The sequence below is a fragment of the Lipotes vexillifer genome, unplaced genomic scaffold (genome assembly GCF_000442215.2).
Source record: "Lipotes vexillifer unplaced genomic scaffold, Lipotes_vexillifer_v1.1 scaffold469, whole genome shotgun sequence".
Taxonomy (NCBI): domain Eukaryota; kingdom Metazoa; phylum Chordata; class Mammalia; order Artiodactyla; family Lipotidae; genus Lipotes; species Lipotes vexillifer.
In genome coordinates this window covers 2,535,975-2,559,493 of record NW_006788006.1, presented here as the reverse complement: position 1 = coordinate 2,559,493, position 23,519 = coordinate 2,535,975, and the positions used below count along the sequence as shown (strand labels likewise).

Below are 23,519 nucleotides of genomic sequence, written 5' to 3'. Positions count from 1 at the left end.
TGTGATTTCCAGATCCCCAATCTGGACCTGACTTGCTGTGTGACACTGCACCAGTCACTTCCCCTCTCTGAGCCTCATTTTACCCCTCTGTTGAATGGATGTTATGAGGGGTCAGTTCAACAATGGATGGGGTACACTTAACGTATAGCAACCACTTAGCCAATGTGGCGGCCACCTTTAGCTGCTACACTTGATCCCCAAGTCCCTGCTTTCATCCAACTTTCTCCTCCTCCTCTGCCTCCTCAGAAAGAGCGCTTTGTGAAGCTCCTGGACCAGCTGCATAACTCCTTGCGGATTGACCTCTCCATGTATCGGGTGAGAAGAGCATGCATGATGATTTGCTCACCCCATGCGTGTGTGTGCCTGGAGGGGACAGCTGCCAGCAGGCATGCACATGGGAGGACCCATCTTAACACGTAGAACGTGCTCCTCTGGCACATGTACACATATGTGGGCAGCACCTGCCCCAAAAGTTCGGTGCATCCAAGCAGACACCCCCAGTTACTTCAAGGTGTTCTCAGTGACCCCTAACACACCTCCTGAAACTTGGAGGCTCTTGTGTCTCCCCTAAAACGCTGTCTCCCATCATCCCCTGGCCTTCGTCCATAACCCCACCTCTCTTCTCCCTTCCATAGAATAACTTCCCAGCCAGCAGCCCAGAGAGACTCCAGGACCTCAAATCCACGGTGGATCTTCTCACCAGCATCACCTTCTTTCGGATGAAGGTTGGTAAGGGGACCCAGTTCCATTAGCTCTCCAAGGAGTATACTCCAGGACTGTTAGCTCCTAAATGAGTAACATTTCTCCTGGAAAGCAGTGCCCTTTCTCAGTGACCCTCTGCTTTCACATTGCTACAACATTTCCTTAAGACCAGCTCCACTTGTAGTCACTTCCTGGGCACCTCCTGTCCCAACTGTGTACACCCATGTCCATCTCACTTCCTCCTGCCAGGTGCAAGAACTGCAGAGCCCACCCCGAGCCAGCCAGGTGGTGAAGGACTGTGTGAAAGCCTGCCTCAACTCCACTTATGAATACATCTTCAACAATTGTCATGAACTCTACAGTCGAGAGTACCAGACTGACCCGGTGAGGACCCCAGATGAGGCAGAAGAGACTAGGGGACTCCAACCAGACCCTGGTCCAAGTCCCAGATCTGCCCCTTCCCAAGTGATTTAACCATTCTGGGCCTCAGTATCTCCCCCTGTAAAATGGGATCATAAACCCACATCTCAGGATTAAGGAGGAGATTCAATGAGATACAAGCTTCAGTTAAGTGCTTAGCACCTGATACAGAGTAGGAGCTCAATAAATTTGGATTTAGTTAAACTTAGTTGAGTCCAGCATAATACAATGTGCCTGGGATAGAGTCCCAGTTCAATAAATATTGAGTTGAATTGAATTTCTCCAGTTCAGTCTTGAACTCAATTTATTTGAGATCTTTCGACACGTTGTTTACACATATAATGTCCCAGGATTGTCAGTAAGGTTTCCAGGAGCTCATACTCTATTAGGAGGGAAAAATGTATAAGTTGGGAATTTACAACCTGGGGTGATTAGCACTGGGATGGAGGAATTGCAAGAGGCTGTGGGAGCTGAGCCCCTTCCTCAGCTTGGGCTTCAGATAGGAGATAACACATAAGCTGAACTCAGTTCAGTTTTATTTCATTCTGTTCATTTACATTCAGTTGAGTTGAAATCAAATCGCTCTTAACTGAACTGGGTTGAGACGAAGTAGATTAAACTGGGCTGGGTTTAGTTCAACTACGATCAGTTCAGATCTATTTATTCCTGTTTGCTTGACTTAAGTTAAAATTGCTCTAGGCTAATTAGTGAGCATCACTGAGTTGGACTGAGTTGACTTTAACTGAGTAAAAATGTATTCATCTCCATTCAGTTTACTTGAATTGAAATTGTCCTTGACTGGGTTGAGTTGGCTTGAGTTAGGATGAGCTAGGTTGTTGGCTTAGGTACCGCTGAGTTCAACTGAACTTGGTTGAGTTGGACTTATTTCAGTTGAGTTTAACTACTTTCATTTCCATTGATTAGCTAAAGCTGGACTGAGGTGGCCCGAGTACGTTAGGTTGAGATAAGTAGGTGGAGTTGGATTGGGTTGACTTGGGTTGAGTTGAATTAGATTACACGTTGGGTTGGGTTGAGTTGAGTTCAAGGTGATTTATTTCCATTATTTTGATTTAGATTGATCCTGATCTTGAACAAGTTGATTAGGTTCAATCCAGTTGGGTTCATTGGAGTTTAATTCAATCCAGTTAAGTTTAATTCCACTAATTCAGTGTAATTGGCCCAGTTCCACTGAATTAACTCTGAAAACTGCCATCTGTTAAGCTAAGTGGTCCCGATTTGCATTCATTTCAGTTCTGTTTGGTTTAGCGGGCTTGAGTTTGTTCAACTAAATTCAGTTGCATTCAGTGTTATGAGTTGAGCCTAATTAAGCTTCGTTGAGCTGTGTGGACATGAGCTCTGTTGGGGCCAGTTTATGTGAGTTTAGTTCCTTTTCATGCAGACCTTACACCTGAAACTTACATATGTTAATGGAGCCCTTCCTCACTAACCTCCTGGCCCTCAATAATGAAATGTCTGAGCTCCCCACCCCGGGATCCTTTGTGGCCAACATCCCCACTGTTCTTTCCAGGACAAGAAGGGGGAAGTTCCCCCAGAGGAACAGGGCCCCAGCATCAAGAACCTCAACTTTTGGTCCAAGCTGATCACTCTCATAGTGTCCATCATTGAGGAAGACAAGAATTCCTACACTCCCTGCCTCAACCAGTGAGTTCTGTGTCTGTGCAGTTAATTATCTGGAGGTCGTCATGAATGTGTGTCACAGTTTTGTGTCTTGTGTGTAAAGGCAATCGTATCTAATTACATATGAAATGTTGTATATGTGGGGGCAGTTGTGGGTGTGGTTGCGCGTGGATGAAATATGGCATAATTTGCAAACAAACAAAACTGTGTGCATGTACACAGTCACTGGTCTAATCAGACAGGTATTTTGTATGTGTGGATTTGTGTAACTGTGCACATATGTATGCAATTTCATATGTGTCTGTAAGTTCGTAAACAGCAATAGATCGTGTTGTTCAAGTATTTACTGTGTTAGATACTCTACTAAATGTTTTGCGTGTACATCACACTATCTCTTACATGTGTGTATATAATTTTGTGTATAGTTGTGGTTTATGGATTTAATTGTTATTTGTGTACAATTGTGGAATGTACTTTAATGTGCAATGTGTGTATTGTGTAATTGTGTGAATGTGTGCACACTTTTTTTTTTTTTTTTTTTTTTTTTTTTTTTTTTTTTGCCTCTCACTGTTGTGGCCTCTCCCATTTGCGGAGCACAGGCTCCGGACGCGCAGGCCCAGCGGCCACGGCTCACGGGCCCAGCCGCTCCGCGGCATGTGGGATCCTCCCGAAACGGGGCACGAACCCGCGTCTCCTGCAACGGTTCTTGCGTTATGCGGGCCTCTCACTGTTGTGGCCTCTCCCATTTGCGGAGCACAGGCTCCGGACGCGCAGGCCCAGCGGCCACGGCTCACGGGCCCAGCCGCGCCGCGGCATGTGGGATCCTCCCGAAACGGGGCACGAACCCGCGTCTCCTGCAACGGCAGGCGGACTCTCAAGCACTGCGCCACCAGGGAAGCCCTGTGTGCACACTTTTGGTTTGTGGCTTTACATGTCTAGAATTTTCGCCTGTGTTAGCCGAATGAGCTATTGTGTTTTACTGCTCCCTGAGGTGAGCGCTAGAAAGGCTCCTGTCTCTGGGGTGCCAGCATCCCTTGGTTACTTAGATACTGAGTTAAGATGAGGGATTTTGGATGGATGGACCAAATGATGGATAGATGAATGGATGGATGGACAGATGAATGGAGATGTATGGATGAATAGATGGATGGGTGGATGGACAGGTGGATGAATGGATGGATGGTTGAATAAGTGGATGGATGGATGGATAGATGGGTGGAAGCATGGGTGAGCGGATAAAGGAATGAATGCAGGGATGGATGGAGAGATGGACAGATGGGTGAATAGACAGATGGGTGTGTGAATGGATAGGTAGATAGATGGATGAATGGGTTAATGAGTGAATGGAGGGATGGGTAGGTGGAGGCTCAGAGAGAAGCAGGGCCCCAGTGCAGAGTCACTCAGCAAGTCAGTAGCTATGAATGAACTTGAATCCAGATCCCTTGCCTGTCCCACACCACCCTCTGGGGCTGGGAAGGCCAAAGCATCCTGTGCCATCTGGCTTCTGTCTGCCAAGGTTTCATACTTCCATGGCCTTCACCAGGTTTCCCCAGGAATTGAACGTGGGTAAAATCAGCGCTGAAGTGATGTGGAATCTGTTTGCCCAGGATATGAAGTATGCAATGGAGGGTGAGTCCTCCCACCCCTGTATCTCCCAGCCTGGCTACAGCAGGTGGCTGTGCCTCAGTGTCCCCTCTAAGGCTGTAAGTGCCCTGGACCCTCATACCTGAGGTCAGACAGCAGTGATGGCCAGAGTGGGCACTACCAAGACAGAGAGTGGCAGACCCTCCCGGCTAAGCTGCCCCCTTGCTTCCCCCACCAGAGCACGATAAGCATCGCCTATGCAAGAGTGCTGATTACATGAACCTCCACTTCAAGGTCAAATGGCTCTACAATGAGTATGTGACAGAGCTTCCTGCCTTTAAGGACCGAGTGCCTGAGTATCCTGCGTAAGTCCTGTGCCCTGAACCCAAGCCAGAACTGTAGCGCTGACAGCTAGACTGAGGTCCAGGGTGGGAGGGTTGACCTCCTCAGAGTTCCCTGGGCATCAGGGGCACAGGTGGGGTACAAACCCAGTGCTCTCCATTCTCAGTCATTGAACTATGGACAGTTAATGATCACATGTATCAGGAACCGTGCTGAGCAGTCCCACTTGTCTTTTCTCATTTAATCCTTTCACCAACTCTACAAGATGGGAGTGTTGTCATTCCCACTTTGTGGATCAGGAAACAGAGGATAAAATGCTGAAGGATTTGCCCAAGGTGATGTCTAATTAGTGACGGAGCTGGGATTCGAACTCGGGATGTCTGACTCTCGGGCTTTGTTGGAGAGTGGGATGATGATCCCCATTGACCAAGGACCTACTGTGTGCTGTATCAGGACCTCAGAGAATAAACCCACTTGCCCAGGGGCAGTTTATCAACCAGGATTTCCACATGTCTGGGCCTTGCTCTGACAATAGTCACATCCTTCATTTCAAGGATGAAACAGCCAAGGCCTCGTGCAGCAGGGGAGCTGGGGAGCGGCCACCCAGGCCATAGCGTGATTTTGAGCAGAGGGTTAGGGGGACAGGAGATGGCAGGGCCGCATCCCGTCTCTCCATTCCAGGTGGTTTGAGCCCTTCGTCATCCAGTGGCTGGACGAGAATGAGGAGGTGTCCCGGGATTTCTTGCATGGAGCCCTGGAGCGAGACAAGAAGGACGGGGTAAGAAGGCTGATCCACCACCAAGGTCCCAGTCTGCTCACAGTGGCCTCACTACTTCTGGGGTCCATTGGGATCCAATTTGGGGGCAAAAAATGCCCTTGGGATGAGGCCAGTCTCTGAAAGGTGCCAGCCATGTTTGTCTCATTCACAGTGTTGACGGTCTTTTGTTCATCCAACAAACGAATGATGGTTTATCAAGCCCGACCCCTGCCCGCTGTGTACACCTCTAAGTCTTGGCTCTAAGTTCACCTTGCACACTGTCCATCCCATTATCATCCCAGGGCATTCTGGCTCTCTCTGTGGAGAGCAAGAGGGTTGGGCTCTGAGAACTGTCTGGCTCTGACCTCTCTCCTCCCTCCTGTCCTCCCTCCCAATGCAGTTCCAACAGACTTCAGAGCATGCCCTGTTCTCTTGCTCTGTGGTGGATGTCTTCTCCCAGCTCAATCAGAGTTTTGAGATCATCAAGAAACTTGAGTGTCCTGACCCCCAGATCGTGGGGCACTACATGAGGCGCTTTGCCAAGGTTCGGGAGTGTGGATGGGGTCCAGGTGGGGGATAGAATAGGGTCAAAGTTGGGGTTGGAGTTGAGGTTAGGATTGAGGTCAGAGTCAGGGTTGATACTGAGGTTGGGACTGAGGTCAAGGTTGGGGTTGGTGCTATCACTGGTATTAAGATAGGGGTTGAGGTCAGTGTTGGAGTTGGTCATTGCCGTAGTGATTGGAATTGTGGTTGAAGTTTGAGGTTGGGACTTGAGGTTGAGGTTTGGGTTGAGGGTAGGGCCGGCGATATCATTGGGATTGGAGTTGAAGTTGGGATCAGGGTTTGGGCTGAGGTTGAGTTTGAGGTCAGGGTTGTGGTTAAAGCTGGAGTTGAATTTGGAGCTGGGGTCAGGGTTAGAGCTGGGGTTGAGGTTGGGGTTAGTTTTAGGGTTACTATTAGGACTGAGATTCAATTGGGCATTGAGGTTGGAGTGAATGTTAGGATTTATGGAGAATGTGGGTGGGTATTGGGGTGAGTTTGAAGGTTGGGACCATTGGCCTGGGGTTGAGTTTCAGATGGGTTGACTTTAACCTGGGGTGAAGTTGAGGATTGCAGATAGGAATTGGGATTCCGTTTGGGGCTGGGTTAATGTGATTGTTGGTTGCTCGTAAGCCCAGCTTAAAAAAGAGCTGGGTCTATGTAAAATAATCATCTTCATCTGGTGGTGTCTCCCTTTGGCCGTGATGGTCATCCTGGGTGGAGAATTCACCCAGCCCAGTGGTCCATCTTAGGTGCTAGTAGGAGTTCGGGTTCATCCCTGATCTCACTAGTGGCTCTCGATGGGCCCATCCAAGCCCAGCCCCTTGTCTCACCCACCCTCTGTGTCCCCCCCAGACCATCAGTAACGTGCTCCTCCAGTATGCGGACATCATCTCCAAGGACTTCGCCTCCTACTGCTCGAAGGAGAAGGAGAAAGTGGTGACCTGCGGGGATCCCTGTCCTGTTTCCTCCTAACCCCATTCCATGCCCCCAGAGGCCCCTCCTTCCCTGGGCTCTGATACCTGTGTCTGCACGTGTGTCCAACCGTGTGCGTCTTTGTGTCAGATACCGTGTGGGGGTATCTGGAGGCGAGGGGATGTGCCTTCATGTCATTGTCTGGTTGTTGTGAATGAAGCCTTCAGGGTGTATGCTTCGGGGTGTAAGCTCAAAACTTTGAGCTTACAAAGTTTTGAGCCCATGTAGAAAAATACTGGTATGTGACAAGAACTCCCCTTCCTGCTACTCCCAGAGGTCCAGCCCCTCTCCTGGACCCACCAGGTTCAGCCCACCCAGGGGGAGTCCTCCTTCCCCCTGTTGGTCCCCAGAGACACCCCACCCAACACTCCCAGAAATCTGATCCCAAATGCTGTCTTCCATTCTCAGATGACGCTATGGGACCCCAGCTTCCTCCAGACCCAGACCCTGTAACCATCTGAGGTCCCTGGCAGCGTGGGGGAGGGGAGGCTCTGGGGAGAGGTCCTGAGCACTGACTCCCTGTTCTGTCCCCATCCCTAGCCCTGCATCCTCATGAACAACACTCAGCAGCTGCGAGTTCAGCTAGAGAAGATGTTCGAAGCCATGGGAGGAAAGGAGGTGAGTCAGGGCCCCCGTGGGGTCATCATCATCCCCGTGTCCCTGCAGGCCTCAGAGCTCGTACCTGATGAATTCCACTTCAGCTACTCCGTCAAACCCAAACAAGTGGCTTAACTGGGCCTCAGTTTCCTCTCCAGCCCCTTGGTATCCCTTTCCCTGGATTGGATCCCTTTCCCTGGGTTGGATGGGAAAATGCCCCATCCGTGCGGATGCCCTATAAACCTGACCTGATGTCCCTTCTCCCTCCTCAGCTGGATGCTGAGGCCAGTGACATCTTGAAGGAGCTACAGGTGAAACTCAACAACGTCTTAGATGAGCTCAGCCGGGTGTTTGCTACCAGGTGGGGGCATCTCCAGGGCTGGGAGCAGAAGGGAGGGGACAGCTCTCAGACCTCTGAGCCTGCGGCATCTGGAGACTCAGCAGATGTAGTGGCGAAGATCTCAGGCTAGGAGTTAGATGAAGTTGAATTCAATGCAGGCTTCACTGCTTACTAGCTGTGTGGCCTTGGGTGAGTTGCTTAACCTCTCTGAATCTTAGTTTACCCATCTGTAAAGTGGAGATGATGATAACAATAGTGCCTGAGTAGGACCGTGTGATGAAAAAATCAACACAGGTAAATATCTTAGTCTGATGTCCGTTTCTGCTATTAAATCCCACCCTGGCTGTTATATGCCATGGCTCCCCGATGCTGGTGATAAAAGATCCACAGATCAGCCTCATCCTGCCTTTCTTCCAGAGGCCAGGAGAGTCTGATCTGAGCTCCTCCTCTCTGTATCTCCAGCTTCCAGCCACACATTGAAGATTGTGTCAAGCAAATGGGTGACATCCTTAGCCAGGTGAAAGGCACAGGCAATGTGCCAGCCAGTGCCTGCAGCAGTGTGGCCCAGGATGCCGACAATGTACTGCAACCCATCATGGACCTGCTGGACAGCAAGTGAGCCAGGCTAGGTGGACTGAGTCCACCAGGGAGGGCTCCGGGGTCGGGCCTCAGAAACCTGGGGGCTGGCCTGGAAAGGACACTCAGGGCATGTTTGCTGGGTGGTGGTTGAATGGTTTGGACAGGTGGGTGAGTGGAGGCATGAAGGGATGGAAAAATGGGTGGGTTAATGATTGGAAGGATTGGTGGGTAAGTATTTGTATGGATGAATGGATGGTAAATGACATGAGGGATGGGTGGGCAGATGGATGTGTAGATTAAAAGATAAATGCTTCGAAACCTAGATGGAGGATATATGGGTAAAAGGATGGTTGGATAGATGAATGGATGGATGGAGAGTTGGGTAAATATTTGGATGGATGAATAACTATTTGGAGGATGGGTGGATGGATGTCTGGGTGTGAGGATGGAAGAAAGGAAAGAAGGAAGGTAGGGAAAAGTGATGGAGGAAGAATTAAAGAAGGTTGCCGGAAGGATGGTCTGGTGGATGGGTGGGTCAGTTGTCGGAAGGATCATGGTGGATTGCCCTCTCTCAAACCCATACAGTCAATCATGAACTCTTCGTTGCTTTCCCTCTCATTCTCTCCCTCTCCCTTCTGAGCGTGGCCTCAGGCCCCTCACAGTCCCTGGTCTCCAACCTTCCTATTCCAGATCATCTCCCACTAAGTTCTTTCAAACAGGAGAGTCTGGCTCTGTCTCTTCTCTCTTAAACACTCTCCCCACTGCCCTCATGCTAAGGCCCAGGCCTTCCTCCTGGACTTTGAGGCCCCTTCCAAGTCTAGCCCCTGCTCACCTGTCCAACCACCTTTCACACTTCTCCCCATGCATCATGCATCATAGCCCCATCAGACCACGGGGGGTCCCTGTACAGGCTGTGCGCCCTCTTGCGTGTCCATGGAATGCCTTCCCACCTTGCCCATGTATTGAGGGGAAGGGGCTGCTCAGGTTAGATCCATCTGGGCGCTCTCTCAGGCCTGTCCCTTGCCCCCAGCCTGACTCTCTTTGCCAAAATCTGTGAGAAGACGGTGCTGAAGCGGGTGTTGAAGGAGTTATGGAAGCTGGTCATGAACACCATGGAGAAGACCATCGTCCTGCCACCCCTCACTGACCAGACGGTGAGGCCCACAGCGGGCCAGAGGGGACACCCGGGCTTCCTCCTCTTTGGGAGCCCAGAGAGCTTGGCATCAAAGGCATTGGGGGCTTAGAGGTCATCCAGGCACAAGGGCCATCTGAGGGTATGGAAGCCCCCGGAGGTCAGTGGGGCCATTCAAAAATCAGAGAGGTCACACATGGGTCAAAAGTCGTCAAAGAGGTCATTCCGAGGTCACTTAAAGGTCAAGTAAAGAGATGTCTAGGGGACACAGGGGTCACACGTGGGTCACGAGATTATTCAAAGGTCAGAGATCACCCAGAAAACAGAGAGGTCAGCTTGGGGATCAAGGCCATCCGTGGGTTACAGAGGCTATAGGGGCCAGTGGGTTCATCAGGGGGCTTTGGAGGTCAATCAAGAGACAAGGAGAGGAGATACCCAGATTTCAAAGATCAGAGACCAATAGAACAGAGAGCTCCAGGAGGTCAACCAGAGCACCCAAGTTCTTAGAGGTCAAGCAGAGGTCAGTGGTCATCCAGAGACCAGGACCGTGCCTCTGGGACTCTTCTGGGAACAGCCCAGAGATGGTGATCTGCAGGGTTGGTGGGTGGGGGGACGTCTTCAGAGGGGTGTGGCTGGGCATGCTTTCCAGTGGGGAGGTGTCGGTGGCCTGAGGACAGTGATGGCATGCCGGTTGATGGCACAACGCATAATGGGAGGACATTCCTGGGTGGATGAGGGAGGGGCGGGGGGAGGGGGGGGGGCGGGGGGGAGGAAGCAGGACAGGGACAGGAGAGAGTTCCAGAACCTGAGATCACAATCCTGAGAGGGATGTCACAGCAGGCCCAGGATTCTGGAACTTGGGCTGCCTGCTGGGCCCTATGTGAAAGGTGCAGTAGGAAGAAGGAGTGACAGCTGGCTAAAGGGCCCCCACAATCCTCCCCGACGCCCTAGGAGAGCAGCCTGGCTCCACTTGTCCCAGGGTGCCATGGAGATGGAGAGCGCGGCGGCCTCCACAGGTTTCCACCAGCCTCACATGGAGAGGAAGATGAGTGCGATGACCTGTGAGATCTTCAACGAGCTTAGAAAGGCAATGATGGTGGGGGAGGCTCCGGACCTCCCGCTGCCTGCCTGTCTCCTGCTGGGCTGGGCTGGGGCACTGGGTCCGGGGTCCGTCCCTCGGTGCCTTCTCCGCCCCTTCCCTGGCCTCCCTGGAGACTCATGGTGACTTATTCCCCCCTCCCCCACCGCCCTGCCCCCATCACGGCTGACAGATGATCGTAAGTAGAGGCCCCTCTGTCCGTCTGTCTGTCCATCCGCTCTGTGTCTGGACTCGGCCCACCGCGTGGCTGCACCTCCCCACCCAACGCCCCCTCCTCACCCACTGGCCTCCCATCCACTGTCCCACCTCCCGCCTAGATGTGCCTGTGTCTGTCTGGGGCGGGGCATGGGGAGGGGCAGGGCCGGGAGGGAGGGAGGCCACGCCCACCCCCAATTATAAGTACGAAGGAGGGGCCTCCCTCCTCCCAAAACCTCGGCCCAGCACCTTCACATCTGCCCACATCTTTTAGTTAGAATTCGCCCTTACTCCCATGCTCAGACACCACCAGGATATCTGGGTCCCCGAAACTAGAAGGAAGTTCAAAGTTAATGGAGCTCCTCTGACCTCTCTTTTCAGCTCTGAACTGTTAGTAGCCACCCAAAATACAGGTCCTCACCACCCGGGTCTGTATAGCTGATCAGTGCAGACCCCACCACCAGCCCTGCTCACCCCACTTCCACCACACATACTAACACACAAGAATCCCAGACACACACCCAGGCACCCAGGTCGGGGACGATGTTGTGACTCCTTGGTGTCAGGCAGACTTGGCATCAAATCTCAGCCCAGCCATTCTCTCTGTGACCTTGGGAAGTCACTTCACCTCCCAACCTCCATTTCCCTGTCTGGAAAAAGAGGTTAATTGTAGCAGCTCTCTGAGTGTTGTGAGAACCAAATAGGATGATGCATTAAAGTGCTCGACTCAGTGACAGACTGAGGCAGTGCTCACTAAATTAGAGCTAATGTTATTGGTGGTGGTGGTCGTATGTAGACACATAGGAGGGCAGAGATCAGTTAAAACCACTTTAGAGTCCTCTTTTGTAGGCAAGACAAGGCTGTTACAAGATTTCACCTTGTCAAAAGTTTGCTAGTGCTCATCTCACTTCTTGGGGCTGCAGTGTGGGTCTTTGGCTGTAACTACATGGTGGCAGCGTACCCAACTACAGACAATGCATTTGTGGGTAGAGAGCTAAGGGAATTCACATTTATTGAGGATTTCCTGTATTCCAGACCTCATAGCTGTTGTTTCAGCTCACCTTCATGACAACCCTTTGAGTAGGATGGATGTTATTATTCCCATTTTACAGATGAGGAAAGCTGAGGCTCAGAGAGTCACTTTCTCAAAGCCACATAGTAAATATATGCCAGAATCAGGATTCAAATTCAGGTCTGTCTGAATATGGAGACTATTTGCTTTCCTGTTGACTCAAAGCCAAGAACCTCATATATCCAGTAAATGTAAATGGATTATATTTTGGCAGCAACTTCTCTCTCTCTCTCCTGTCTCTCCTGTCTCTCTCTCCTGTCTCTTTCTCTTCCGTGTCTCTCTGACTCTCTTGCCCTTTTTAAGAGTCAGTCATTAAGGCACACACACAGTCCCCCCAGCAACCCTGTTACCAGCCCTCTGTGCAGTGCAGATGCCCTTTACTTCCTGTCCCCATGAGTATGTGTTATTACTCTGGATTCCCATCCCACACAGCTTGCTAGGTTGATCACCTTGTGACATTGTCTCTGCAGGGCAACCTCTTGAGAAAACATGGCAAGGGATTAGAAAAGGTAATGAGGGCCTCGTCTGCACTGAGGTCCCAAGCTCTGGTGTCTGGGTGTGTGTGTGTATGTGTGTGTCCATGTGCATGGGCAGAAAGGCCAGCTGGGGGTCATGGGTAGGAGGAGGGTGTCCTAACGAAGTCCCACAAAACCAGAAGTCAGAGACAAAGTGATTCCCCAGGGACATGGCTTAGAGTGTGTGTGCGTGTTTGTGCGCAAACAGCTCCTGCCCTCTCACAACAATACCCAAAGGGCTTATCCCAGCCCTGGACTCAGCTGAAATTCTGTGGCTTCAAGAAGGGCGCAGACACTGGACAACTGCCCTGGACTGAGACATGTTTTGTTTTGTTTTGTTTACTCTAATGGGTGTTCATTATAAGGAGATAGGAGCCGTGGCAACATGTGAACAGTTGCCCTTGCTGTGCAGTCATACAGGAGCTATCATGCCTGTGTGCGCACAAGTGGGGTCTCCACTTCATGAACATGGGTTGTAGGGCTTCCCAACTCATTCATCCAGCCCTTTGGTGCAGTATGTCAGGCACCATATACGTGTATATACATCCCTGGGGGGGTGGAGAGTGCGTGGGCTTATGTGTGTAACTGTGCACATGTGTGCAAGTGTTTAGGAGTACACGTGTGTATTTTAGCTTGTGAATTCTTCTGCACACGTGTGTGTCTTCGTATGTTGATCTGGGGGTTTGTGTGTGCGTAAACTTTCTGCACACCCATGGATGTGCCTGGGTGTGTGTCTGTGTGTTGAGTGAACTGGTGATACCTGTTAATACGCTTCTTTTAGAGTCAGGCCTGCTGGGGTAAGGTCTTGGGAGTTGGGGGAGGAGAGACTCTGAGCCTTCTCTTCTCAGGCTGACTGTGGGGTTGGACACCTGTCCTCAGGTGCTGGGCTGATTCTAGCCTCCTGACAGTCCAGAGTCTGGCCCCAGGTCCCCACCAGAGGACAAGGGAAGGTGCCTAGCTGGGGAGGGGGTCCAGCATTAGACCCAGAACCTGGGAGGGAGCTCGTGGGCTGTGCTTTGAGGGGGCAGGGAAGTCCCACTGAGTATCCTCTCAGCAGCCACCCGAACTCTGACCTTCGCCTGATTCTCTCCACAGGGCAGGGTGAAATTGCCAAGCCACTCAGATGTAAGACCAGCCTCTCCCTGTCTGTCTGGCTCCCACCCCACCCCCTACGTACCCACCACCCACCTCGTGCCTTCTTCCACCTCTGTGATCCGTGCCATCCGGGGGTGTACCGTGACCCTGTCTGTTGGTCTCTTCTCCCTTTGTCTGTCTGGCTTGCTCGTGAGGGGTGGCGCCGGGAGGGTGGCAGGTGGGGAGGAGGGTGTTGCAGGGGAAACCAAGGTCCAGGCTGTGGAAACCAGGGTCCGAGTAACTGTGCCTTGTGACAGCCTCGGGGAATCACAGACAAGGAATAAGAAGAGTAGCGACAGCCAGGATGCTAATAATAATACCAGTAGTGGCAGGGTGATCAGACCCCACTGGCCAGCTTGGAAAAGCATCAACGTGATTCCAAACATCCCAGCTGTAAATGGCCCTCCTCCCTGGCTAGCCCTGCCTAGGACCCCCAGACCACCCCAGGACCCAGTAATTCAGGACTCATAACTTCACTGATACTCAGCTCCCACCACAGCTGTTATCCCCTAAGCTAGTGTAGGTGTCCCTACTAGCCAGGGGAGGAAACTGAGGCCCAGAAAGGGCCAAGGACATGCCTCAGGTCACCCAACATAGTGATGGAGGAGGCAGGACATGTAGCTTCCAGGCCACGCCCCCGTCTCCCCTAACACTGCCCGTGACCTCGAAACAAAGTGATGAGAACCGTGAACACTGAACAAAGACACGATTAGTCCCAGCTAAGCTGGGATATGATTTCCCCCATCAAGATGGGAAAACTGGGGGTCAGAGAGGTTAAACGACTTGCCCAGGGCCACATAGCAGAGCTGGGATTTGAACCCGTGCCCACCCGGTTCATCGGAGCCATAACCAGGATGTCATACTGCTGATGCCTGTTTTGGGGGCGGGGTACTGAGGTGTGTGTTAAGGGGGAGGAGTCTTCCTTTAAAAGGTCAGATTAACAGGCCCCCCAGATTACTGGGGAAATTCTTCTACAGAGGGAATGGGCCCATGGTGGGTAGTGGTTTTCACTACACAGAGCCCATCCCATAGTTTTCTCAAGGCTCCATGACTTGGGGCTGGCAAGCCCCACCCATACCCGCAAACACCATCACAGCCTGCTCTCTGTTCTCTTCTCTGTCCCACAAACCTGGGGTCATGGTGGAGATGGCAGGATGGGTAGCACCCCACGGGACGGAGATTTCTGGAGACAAGGTCACCATCTCCTTCTCAGCACTTCCTGGGGGGCTCCAGACCTCTGTCCCCAGGACACAACCATTGCCCTGCCCAGAGCCTTTGGACAAGAACCAAGATGGCGTCCAGGGCTGGGGTGTCAGTAGCGGCTTGGGCACTGGACAGAAGGACCCCCCCCACCCTCACCCGGGTTATGTCTGTTGTTACCTACAGGGAACCCAGATGATCTTCAATGCAGCCAAGGAGCTGGGTCAGCTATCTAAACTCAAGGTGAGGCCAGGGGTGGGGGCAGGGGATTGGGGTGGGAGGCTTCTTAGGGAAGAGGTCCCAGAATAGTGGCATGCTTTGCAGGCTCAAAGGACAGAGACCCTACTCAGACTGGCTTAATCACAATGAATTTGCTCAGTGTATTGAAAAGAGGTGCAAGGTTCGGCTTCAGATACAGGGTGATCAAGAATACAAACAATTTATTTGACAAATATTTATTGAGCACCTGCTGTGTGCCAGCCACATGCTAGGCACCGGGAACACAATGATGAAAAGACAGACCCACTATCCAACTCTTCAGAGTTCAGCAAGAATGAGACCCATAGGCAGATCCCCAAGGCAGAATTTGCTCTGCCCACGTGGACACTCTCTCCATCCATCCAGGACCACATGGTACGAGAAGAAGCCAAGAGCTTGACCCCGAAGCAGTGTGCAGTTGTTGAGCTGGCCCTGGACACTATCAAGGTGAGAGGCCACACCCCTGCCCATCCCAGATGGGGCAGGCAGAGGGTGTGGCTGGTGTGGACATGGACCTAGGCTCAAACCCACCTTAATTCATTCCATTTATAAACACTTCCTGATGACCCTTCTATGTCAGCTCCAGGCTGGCTGATGGCAGGGACTTGAGGAGCCCCAGGCTGGATGTCAGCTGGATGTAGACATCCCCAGCCCTGTGGGGTCAGGACAGGGTAGAAGAAAAGATGGGAGAGCCCAGGGAGGGGGCAGTGAGGGCTTTCTGGATTAGAAGGCATGTGGGAGGTGGTGGGGTTTGAGGAATGCATAGAAATTCACAAGGCAAAGCAACAGCATTCTAGGCAGGGAACCAGTCCATGCAAGAACATGGAGACATGAAAGGGGTCGTGGTCTCCATGAAATAAAAAGCGTGAAAACTACTCTGAAGGAAATGTTTTGTTGAAATGGAGAATTACAGCACAACAGGGTTGGCAACACATGTAGTTGGGGTGGTTAAGGAAAACTCCTTGAAACCTTAATCAAAGAAAGACAGGGAGCCAGCCGTGGCAAAATAGGGAGTGGGAGTGGGGCTGGGAGGGCCTTCCTGCCAGTGAGCATAGTAAGTGCAAAGGCCCTGAGGCAGGTATGTTCTAGGGAAGACTTTTGGAAAGAAGGCTGGGAGGGGTGCAGGGCATGGGTGTTATTCTGAGGGTGCTGGGAGCCCACAGGCGTGTTTGGGGCAGGGGTGGAGGTGAGGGAATAGCAGGACCTGGGTGTTCTGAAGGTCTGCCCTGTCATGGCGTATCACAGCAGAGGGCAGTGGAGTGGGGGAGGGGGAGTTGGGGCTGCCCAGCCCGATGCGCGGGTAGGGGGTCCCGCCAGCCTTACCTGTCTCCACCCTGTTCCCCACAGCAATACTTCCATGCGGGTGGCGTGGGCCTCAAGAAAACCTTCCTGGAGAAGAGTCCAGACCTGCAGTCCCTGCGCTACGCCCTGTCCCTCTACACGCAGGCCACCGACCTGCTCATCAAGACATTCGTGCAGACGCAGTCGGCCCAGGGTAAGGAGCCACTGGTTAACGAGATGACAATCCCCGCCCGCAGGGGCAGCCGAGCCCCTCTGACTCACCTCCTCTGTGATGTCATGGGTCTGGGCAGAATTAACAGCTCCGGGGCGCACCTGAGCTCCATGGTGTCACCAGGCCAATGAGCAATCTACAGCTCGTAGGGGCGGAACCTATGACGTCATTGGGCCAGGAGGGGATGACCTCTCCTGGGAAAATCCATGACGTCATGGGGCCAGGATGTGATTGAAAGCTGTGGGGCGGGATCTCTGACGGCCAGGACTAGGGAGTGATTGACAGCTCTTAGGGGCGGGACCTCGACGCCCTGGTTCCAGGGAGTGGTTGACATCTCTGGGGGAGGGACCTGTGACGGCAGTTGACTAAGGAGTGTTTGACAGCTCTGGCAGGGGCAGGACCTCTGACGTCATGCGGCCAAGGGATGATTGGCAGCTCCCGGGGAGGGACCTCTGGGGGAATGGTTGAAAGTACCCCAGGGAGGGACCTCTGTACTGTCAGGGGCTAAGGAATGACAGCCCCAGAGATGGGAGGGACTCCGACCTGGAGTGGGCGGACGGAGAGGGAGTTCTCATTTCTCAAATTCTCTCTTTCTCTCTCTCTTCTCTTGCCTCTGTCTCCTGTCCCTCTCTGAGTTCGCACACAGCAGCTGGGGCTGGGGGGCAGAACTCCAGGGTCCTAGTTCCTCTCCCTGGGGACCACCCTTTTCAAAACTGGCCCTAAGAGTGCAGGCAAGGGAGAGAAGTTTGGCCGCTGACCCAAGTTTAGTTCCGGCAGTGGAAGAGGAGGCCGGGGTGAGGGGAGCTAAACCCCGTGGCCACAAGCGGCCCCCTTCCCCCCGAGTCAGCCCAGGGCCTAGGGCCCTTGGCTTCGTGCCCAGCCCACGCTGCTGCTTTTAGTGTCCCTGGTGTGCCCCCGGAGCAGGAGGCTGTCTGTCTGTCCGTCTGCAGCTGACGTTTCTCTCTCTCTTGTTTCTCCTCCCTCTCACTCGCCGCCCCCTCTCCGCGCCTACCCTGCTCCCCGCCACGCACACTCGCCCTCCATCCTCGCCTCTCACTCGCTCGTCTCTCCCCCCACCACTCCTCCCTTCCCTCCTTTCTCCACCTCCCCACCGTGATTAGTCCATGGTGGAAAAGGGACTAGGTTTACCCTTAGTGAAGACATTTATCCTGAGAAGGGTACGTGCTTCCGCCGCCCACCCGCGCCCGGTGCCCGGTGCCTGCGCCCCTCCCGGCCCGGCTAGTAAAAGGCCCGTCCTTCCGTCTCCCAGGCCTGCGGGGCCCCGCCCAGACCCGACTGGCTGCGAGGGGGCCGAGGCAGACAAGGGGGAAGGACGGCTTGCTGGTTCCACATGGGGAAGGAGAAGCGATTCGAGTCGCAATTCGTTTCTCCCTAGGTGCTTCTCTTAAACCAGATCCCGGGTCCCCTCAGACAGGCGCCTGCCCGGTTAAGAGCGGGCTCAGATTACAGCTCTGCCACTCCGTGGCTGGGCGCCTCTGGCAACAGGCTGCCTCCCTGAGCCTCAGGTTTCTCATCTGTAAAATGGGAGCAGTCAAGGACCCTAATTCATAGGATTATTTTTAGGATTAGATGAATTAAATTTAGCCCTGAGACTTTCCTGACAGGAAAGTTCCTGACGTGTACTAGCTGGCAACAATTGTTAGTTGTTTTATTATTAGTGTTTATATGATTATTATGATAATGATTATTATTATTATTGATGTCACTTTTCCGAGCATAGAAAACCAACATTTTTTAGGCTCTAACTCTGTCTGGGTCAGCCCTTGTGCCAAGCATTTCTCAGGGACTCTCGAAAACATTCCTCCTGGTCGCTCCACAGGGCGTCCATCATTCCACAGATGAGGAAGCTGAGTCTCAGAGGAGATTAAGCCCTTTGCCCAAGGATCCTTCCCCTGTAGGGGGTGTCCGGGACTTGGGGAGTGGGGATGGGGTTGGGGAAAGCACAGAGAAGCCCGCGAAAGACCCTTCCCCTTGGAGCCAGCAAACCACGGGATGGGGGTGCCCAGCACTGCCCCCCTCCCCCTTCTTACTAGCTTTGGCCATGATCTGACCCCTCACCCCACCCACCACTGTCCGACTCTCCCCTGGCACCCCTCAGTCTGGCCCGGATTGAGCTTGCTGTGAAGCATCAGCCTGGGGGTGGCGGGTGAGGCTGAGCATGTGACTGGTTGGGGGAAGGGGGGTGGGAGCCTGAGATGACAAGGAAGGCAGCCTGGGGTGGGCAGCGAAGATGAGGGGGTGCAGGGTCTTCAGGCCCCTCTGCCCCCTGAGCCTCGGTCACTTTCCGCCCAGAGACAGGTAACCCGGTCAACCTTGGACTGACCCGTTCTCCTTCCCCACACCCACCCCTGCCTTTCCCCCTGTTCCTCCCCCCATGCATGGGGTGCTCCAGGTGTGGGGAGCTTCCTGAGGGGCAGGGGAGGGGACTGGTGGGGGTGCTGACGGTCACAGGTTCCCAGGCCCCACAGGATGCCCTTCCCAAGAGTCACAGAGGGAGGAATGGGGACAGAAGCTTTTAAACTGCTCCTTCAATGATCCCCATCAGAACTAATCAATCAGGATGCTTGTGGTGGCCAGAAACTGAAGCGTACCTTACCCTGACTCAGGCAGACTAGAGAATTTGTGAGCCTGGAACTGAAAGATTAGGAATTGACTTGGCATCAGTAATAGCTGGATCTAGAGTCTCCAACAATGCCATCGGTCATTGGTCTCTGTTGAGACCTCTGTGAGGTGGACTCTCCCCTCATTGGGTAGAGTCAGCCTTGCCAGCCTAACCAGAGAGAGACTCTTTCCTAAGAGATACAGCAAAAGTCTCAGGGCCAATTTCTATTGGCCCAGGTTGGGTCACATGACCATCCCTGAGCCAATCACTGCAGCCACGGCTGGAGAATGCTCTGATTGGGCAGCAGTGGTTCGTTTAGCCTTACCTGAAGTGTGAGATGGAGCCACAAGGTCTGAGGTGAGGTAGGGACATTTCTCAATGGAAACTTGAGATGGTCTATTGGAAAAGGAATGGCAGGGAAAATGAAAGATTTCTCTACAAGCTGTCACTTCAGGAGAGCTGAGGATTCTGGGTCATGTTATCACAGTGTGTTGCAGGAGTAGTGAGGAAGCCTGTGAGGCTCGAGCCAACGTGGCAAGGGTAAGAGTGGAGGAAGGTGAGGCAGGAGAGGTAATAGTGACACATATCAGGAGTGACACTGCAGGTCACAAAAGGACTTTGATTATTTCAGAGTGAGATGGGAGCCATGGGAGGATTCTGAGCAGAGAAGGGATATGATCTGAGTTAGGATTTCTCTGGCTGGTGTATTGAAAGAAGCTGAGAGGAGGGTGCAGGGAGACAGGGAGGAGGCCACTGCAATATTCCAGGTTGGCCCAGTTGGCCCAGGGACAACTCCTATTGGCCTATCTTGGGTCACATGACCATTCCTGAGCCAGTCACTGCAGCCATGGCCAGGGAATGCTCTGACTGGGCAGCCATGGTTCATTTAGCCATACCTGAAGTGTGAGATAGAGCCATAAGGTTGATGGGGGCTGGACCAGGATGGAGGCCAAGGAGGTGGGCCAAATTCTGGATGTATTTTGAAGGTAGAGCTGACAGGATTTTCCACCGTAACAGTACTTAGGGAGGAAATGAAAACAAAAAAGGGGTTGAGGACTAAGGCACCGGGTGCCCCAACAGCTTGTAGATCAACAGAGGAGGAGGAAATGGCAAAAGAGGGTGAGAAGGAGTGACTAATCTGTAGGACGAGAACCTGGAGAGTGTGGCCTTGTTGCAGCCAAGAGGAGAAACTGAGGCACAGAAAGCCAGGGTATCAGATGCTTCCAAGATGGTACGAAAGATGACGGCTGAGTTTAATGACAGGGAATGAGAAAAGGACATTAGACTCAGAGAAGTTAAGAGATCTGCCTGCGATCACACAGTGAGGCAGTGAAAGGCTAGAACCCAGGATTCTTGGCCTCCCTAAGAACACCCATCTTCCCAGCCCACCCTCAGTGCCACCCTGTCACGGCTGATGACCTGGTGCCGCCAGCACATGGTGGGTGGGAGGCAGTCCAGGTCCTTTCTGGTGGGTGGGAAAGAATGAAGCTTATGCCAAGCGTCCTCCCCTGCCCCGCCCAGGCTCGGGTGTGGAAGACCCTGTGGGTGAAGTCTCCGTCCATGTAGAGCTCTTCACTCATCCAGGAACTGGGGAACACAAGGTCACAGTGAAAGGTGAGTAAACTGAGGTGGGAGGGAAAGTGCCTCAGCCAGGATGCACTAGGTTCTAAGACAGAAAACCAAACTCAAACTGGCGTAAGGAAGAAATTTTTTTCGTTAAAAAAAATCTTTTTATAAAACTGAAAATTCCAGAAGTTACCACCTTCAGGCATAGCTGGATGAAGAGGTACAAAGAGTGTTACAGACCTCATTCCACTTTATCTCTCAGCTCTGCTTTTCTTTTGTTGGCTTTTATTTTCTAATTAGAACACAGATTGGGCTGTCTTAGCCAAGGCCTAAAATAACAGTGGCTTAAACAAGATAGATGGAATAAAGCTTTCTCTGAGGTAACTCCGAGGACAGTCAGCCCAGAATTGATGTAGAGGCTTCACAGTGTTGGGGATCCAGGCCACTGACACCTTTTGTTGTACTTTTATCCCTAATATGCTTTCTTCCTCTGTAGGGAACTCAGCCCCCATCAGCGTCCCACCTTGCAGCTAGGAGAAGGCAAAAGTTTAGGGCATTCTCCCTGCCTTTTAAGCCACAACCTGATAGCTGGACGCATCACTTCCTCTTACATCTCATTGGCTGGAAGTTAGTCATATGGCCCCACTTGGCTACAGAAGCATTCTGGGAAATGTAGTCTTTCAGACAGGCTTTGAAAACCACAACTGTGTACTGGGGGACCCTAACCAATCTTACCTTCTAATTCCCCCAACAGTGGTAGCTGCCAATGACCTCAAGTGGCAGACTTCTGGCATTTTCCGGCCATTCATCGAGGTCAACATCATCGGGCCCCAGCTCAGTGACAAGAAACGCAAGTTTGCAACCAAATCCAAGAACAACAGCTGGGCCCCAAAGTACAATGAGAGCTTCCAGTTGTAAGTCTGGGGTGCTTAGGGGAGAATGGCAAGGGGACATCTGCGATATGAACCTCAGGGCCCACTAAGCAGGAGGGATGTCTGGTGGGCCAGTGGTACCTAGAGACAGGAACAGGAGAGATCACATCCTAGGTGGGTATGCTGGGAAGGGAGGCACCTGAGTGCAGGAGTGACATCAGTGAGGGGACACCAGGATGGAGGTGACCACCTTGGGGGGCAGACAGGTCCCAGAGGACAGTGAGTGTGATATAACCGCATGATGAGGGCTCATGAAGGGGAGGAGTCTGGCCAGAAGGAGCGTGTTGGGCAGGGGCATTTCCAGGGCTGGAGATTCTGGTCTGTTTAAGAGGCGTGGTTGGTCATGATGGGGCAAGATTCTGGTCTGTTTAAGAGGCGTGGTTGGTCATGATGGGGTCTGTTTAAGAGGCGTGATTGGTCATGATGGGGTTGGTCATGATGGGGTGAGGGTCTGAGGGGCATAGACATGGACCTCCTCGAGTCAGCAATGAACTTTGTCAGGGCTATTGGGGCAGGTCATCTGGAGGAGTCTGCTCTGGGGGACAAGAGTGGAGTGTGGCTTGGTCCAGGTCATGTGGATATGTGTCATATGGGTAGGACTGTGGTCACATCTAGGTGGGGCTTCCTAGGTCAGGGGCATCAGGGTCTAGAGGAGCAGATGATTTATGGGGAACATAAACAAGTCTGATCAAGGTGTACAGAGGGGTTATCTGGGGTGGGGGTGAGGGTCGGCCGATCTTTGGGTCAGGTGTGAAACTCACTGGGGCAGGGTAACATTGGGGGGTGTTCTTGGGGGACAGAGTACAGTGGGGTAAGGGGACATCAGAGCTGGGGGGAAGTGGGGGCCCCTGAGGGACAGGAGCCTGGCCAGTCCTGTGAGGGGAGAGCTCTTGGTCAGAGGACTTTGGAGAGCTAGGTCACCTGAAGCAATCCCTGGGGGCAAGAGCACCGCCTAGGAGGGGGCAGATGTCTCCTGGGGTGGCCCAAACTAGCTGAGGGCTAGGAATGTAGCCTGGGAAGGAGATGCAAGGGATCGGTGTGCATGTAGCCTGAAAGAAATGAGTTCTTGACTAGCCAGCATCAGGCCAGGACCCAGCGGCACTGGCGACTTCTGTAGCCTTTCGTTGCCTGGGGGAGGGGGAGGAGTGCTGGAGTGTGTAGTCACTCATGGTGAGACATCTTGGCAGGGTTACATGGAGAGGCATCTTGGGCGTAAGAAGAGTAGGCTAGGGAGCGAGGCAAGAAATGTAGGTAGTGAAATTGGAAGGCCTTGGCAGCTTGGATATGGCAGGGAGAGGGGGGGGGGGGGGCGAGGAGAGGCCACGTCAAGGGGAGAACTTGGGTTCAGATGGGAGCCTGGTAAAGGGGCTTCTTGGTGTCATATCTGGGGTAGGGTGGTGGAGGCAGCAGCTCAGCTGGCTGAGAGTGTGGGTGCTGGTAATCACGGGGTGGGAGCATGGCCTAGCCAGAGGACTCTGGGGGAAGGGTCCCTTGGGGGTGGAGATGTGGCTTGGATGGGGGCCGGGAGTAGTCTGATGGGGGCGTCCTTGGGCGAGGAAAAGGAAGAAGGGAAGGAGAGACTTGGCAGGGACAATGCTGGGGATGGACGTTGTCAGCTGATGTGGGCGCGTCCCAGCGCGGGGCTATGGGGCCGGACATCTGGGTCGGGGTGGGGCCCGGCCTAAGTGGAAGGTTATGAAAATAAGAGGCCACTCAGTGTGGGAGTGGCCCAGCTCAGAATGCCCCAGCTCAGAATGCGCGGGTGTGGGCGTGACCCGGGGCGGGGGAAGCGGGGGGGGGGGGGGG

General features: G+C 52.9%; 1 protein-coding gene across 1 annotated transcript in view; it reads left to right on the top strand.

Moving 5' to 3' along the window:
* The window catches only part of UNC13A (unc-13 homolog A), a 64,446-nt gene that overhangs the window by 40,490 nt on the left and 437 nt on the right, over window positions 1-23,519 (top strand). The window contains exons 24-45 of the mRNA XM_007461105.1: window positions 247-315; window positions 636-725; window positions 952-1,086; window positions 2,651-2,784; window positions 4,304-4,389; window positions 4,583-4,709; window positions 5,368-5,464; window positions 5,844-5,987; window positions 6,839-6,922; window positions 7,499-7,576; window positions 7,828-7,916; window positions 8,358-8,510; window positions 9,505-9,628; window positions 10,878-10,883; window positions 12,443-12,481; window positions 13,583-13,612; window positions 15,008-15,064; window positions 15,446-15,526; window positions 16,427-16,574; window positions 17,714-17,770; window positions 20,737-20,829; window positions 21,536-21,695. Coding sequence (XP_007461167.1) covers window positions 247-315; window positions 636-725; window positions 952-1,086; window positions 2,651-2,784; window positions 4,304-4,389; window positions 4,583-4,709; window positions 5,368-5,464; window positions 5,844-5,987; window positions 6,839-6,922; window positions 7,499-7,576; window positions 7,828-7,916; window positions 8,358-8,510; window positions 9,505-9,628; window positions 10,878-10,883; window positions 12,443-12,481; window positions 13,583-13,612; window positions 15,008-15,064; window positions 15,446-15,526; window positions 16,427-16,574; window positions 17,714-17,770; window positions 20,737-20,829; window positions 21,536-21,695 — 2,081 coding nt within the window. The remainder of the gene's footprint in view (window positions 1-246; window positions 316-635; window positions 726-951; window positions 1,087-2,650; window positions 2,785-4,303; window positions 4,390-4,582; window positions 4,710-5,367; window positions 5,465-5,843; window positions 5,988-6,838; window positions 6,923-7,498; window positions 7,577-7,827; window positions 7,917-8,357; window positions 8,511-9,504; window positions 9,629-10,877; window positions 10,884-12,442; window positions 12,482-13,582; window positions 13,613-15,007; window positions 15,065-15,445; window positions 15,527-16,426; window positions 16,575-17,713; window positions 17,771-20,736; window positions 20,830-21,535; window positions 21,696-23,519) is intronic.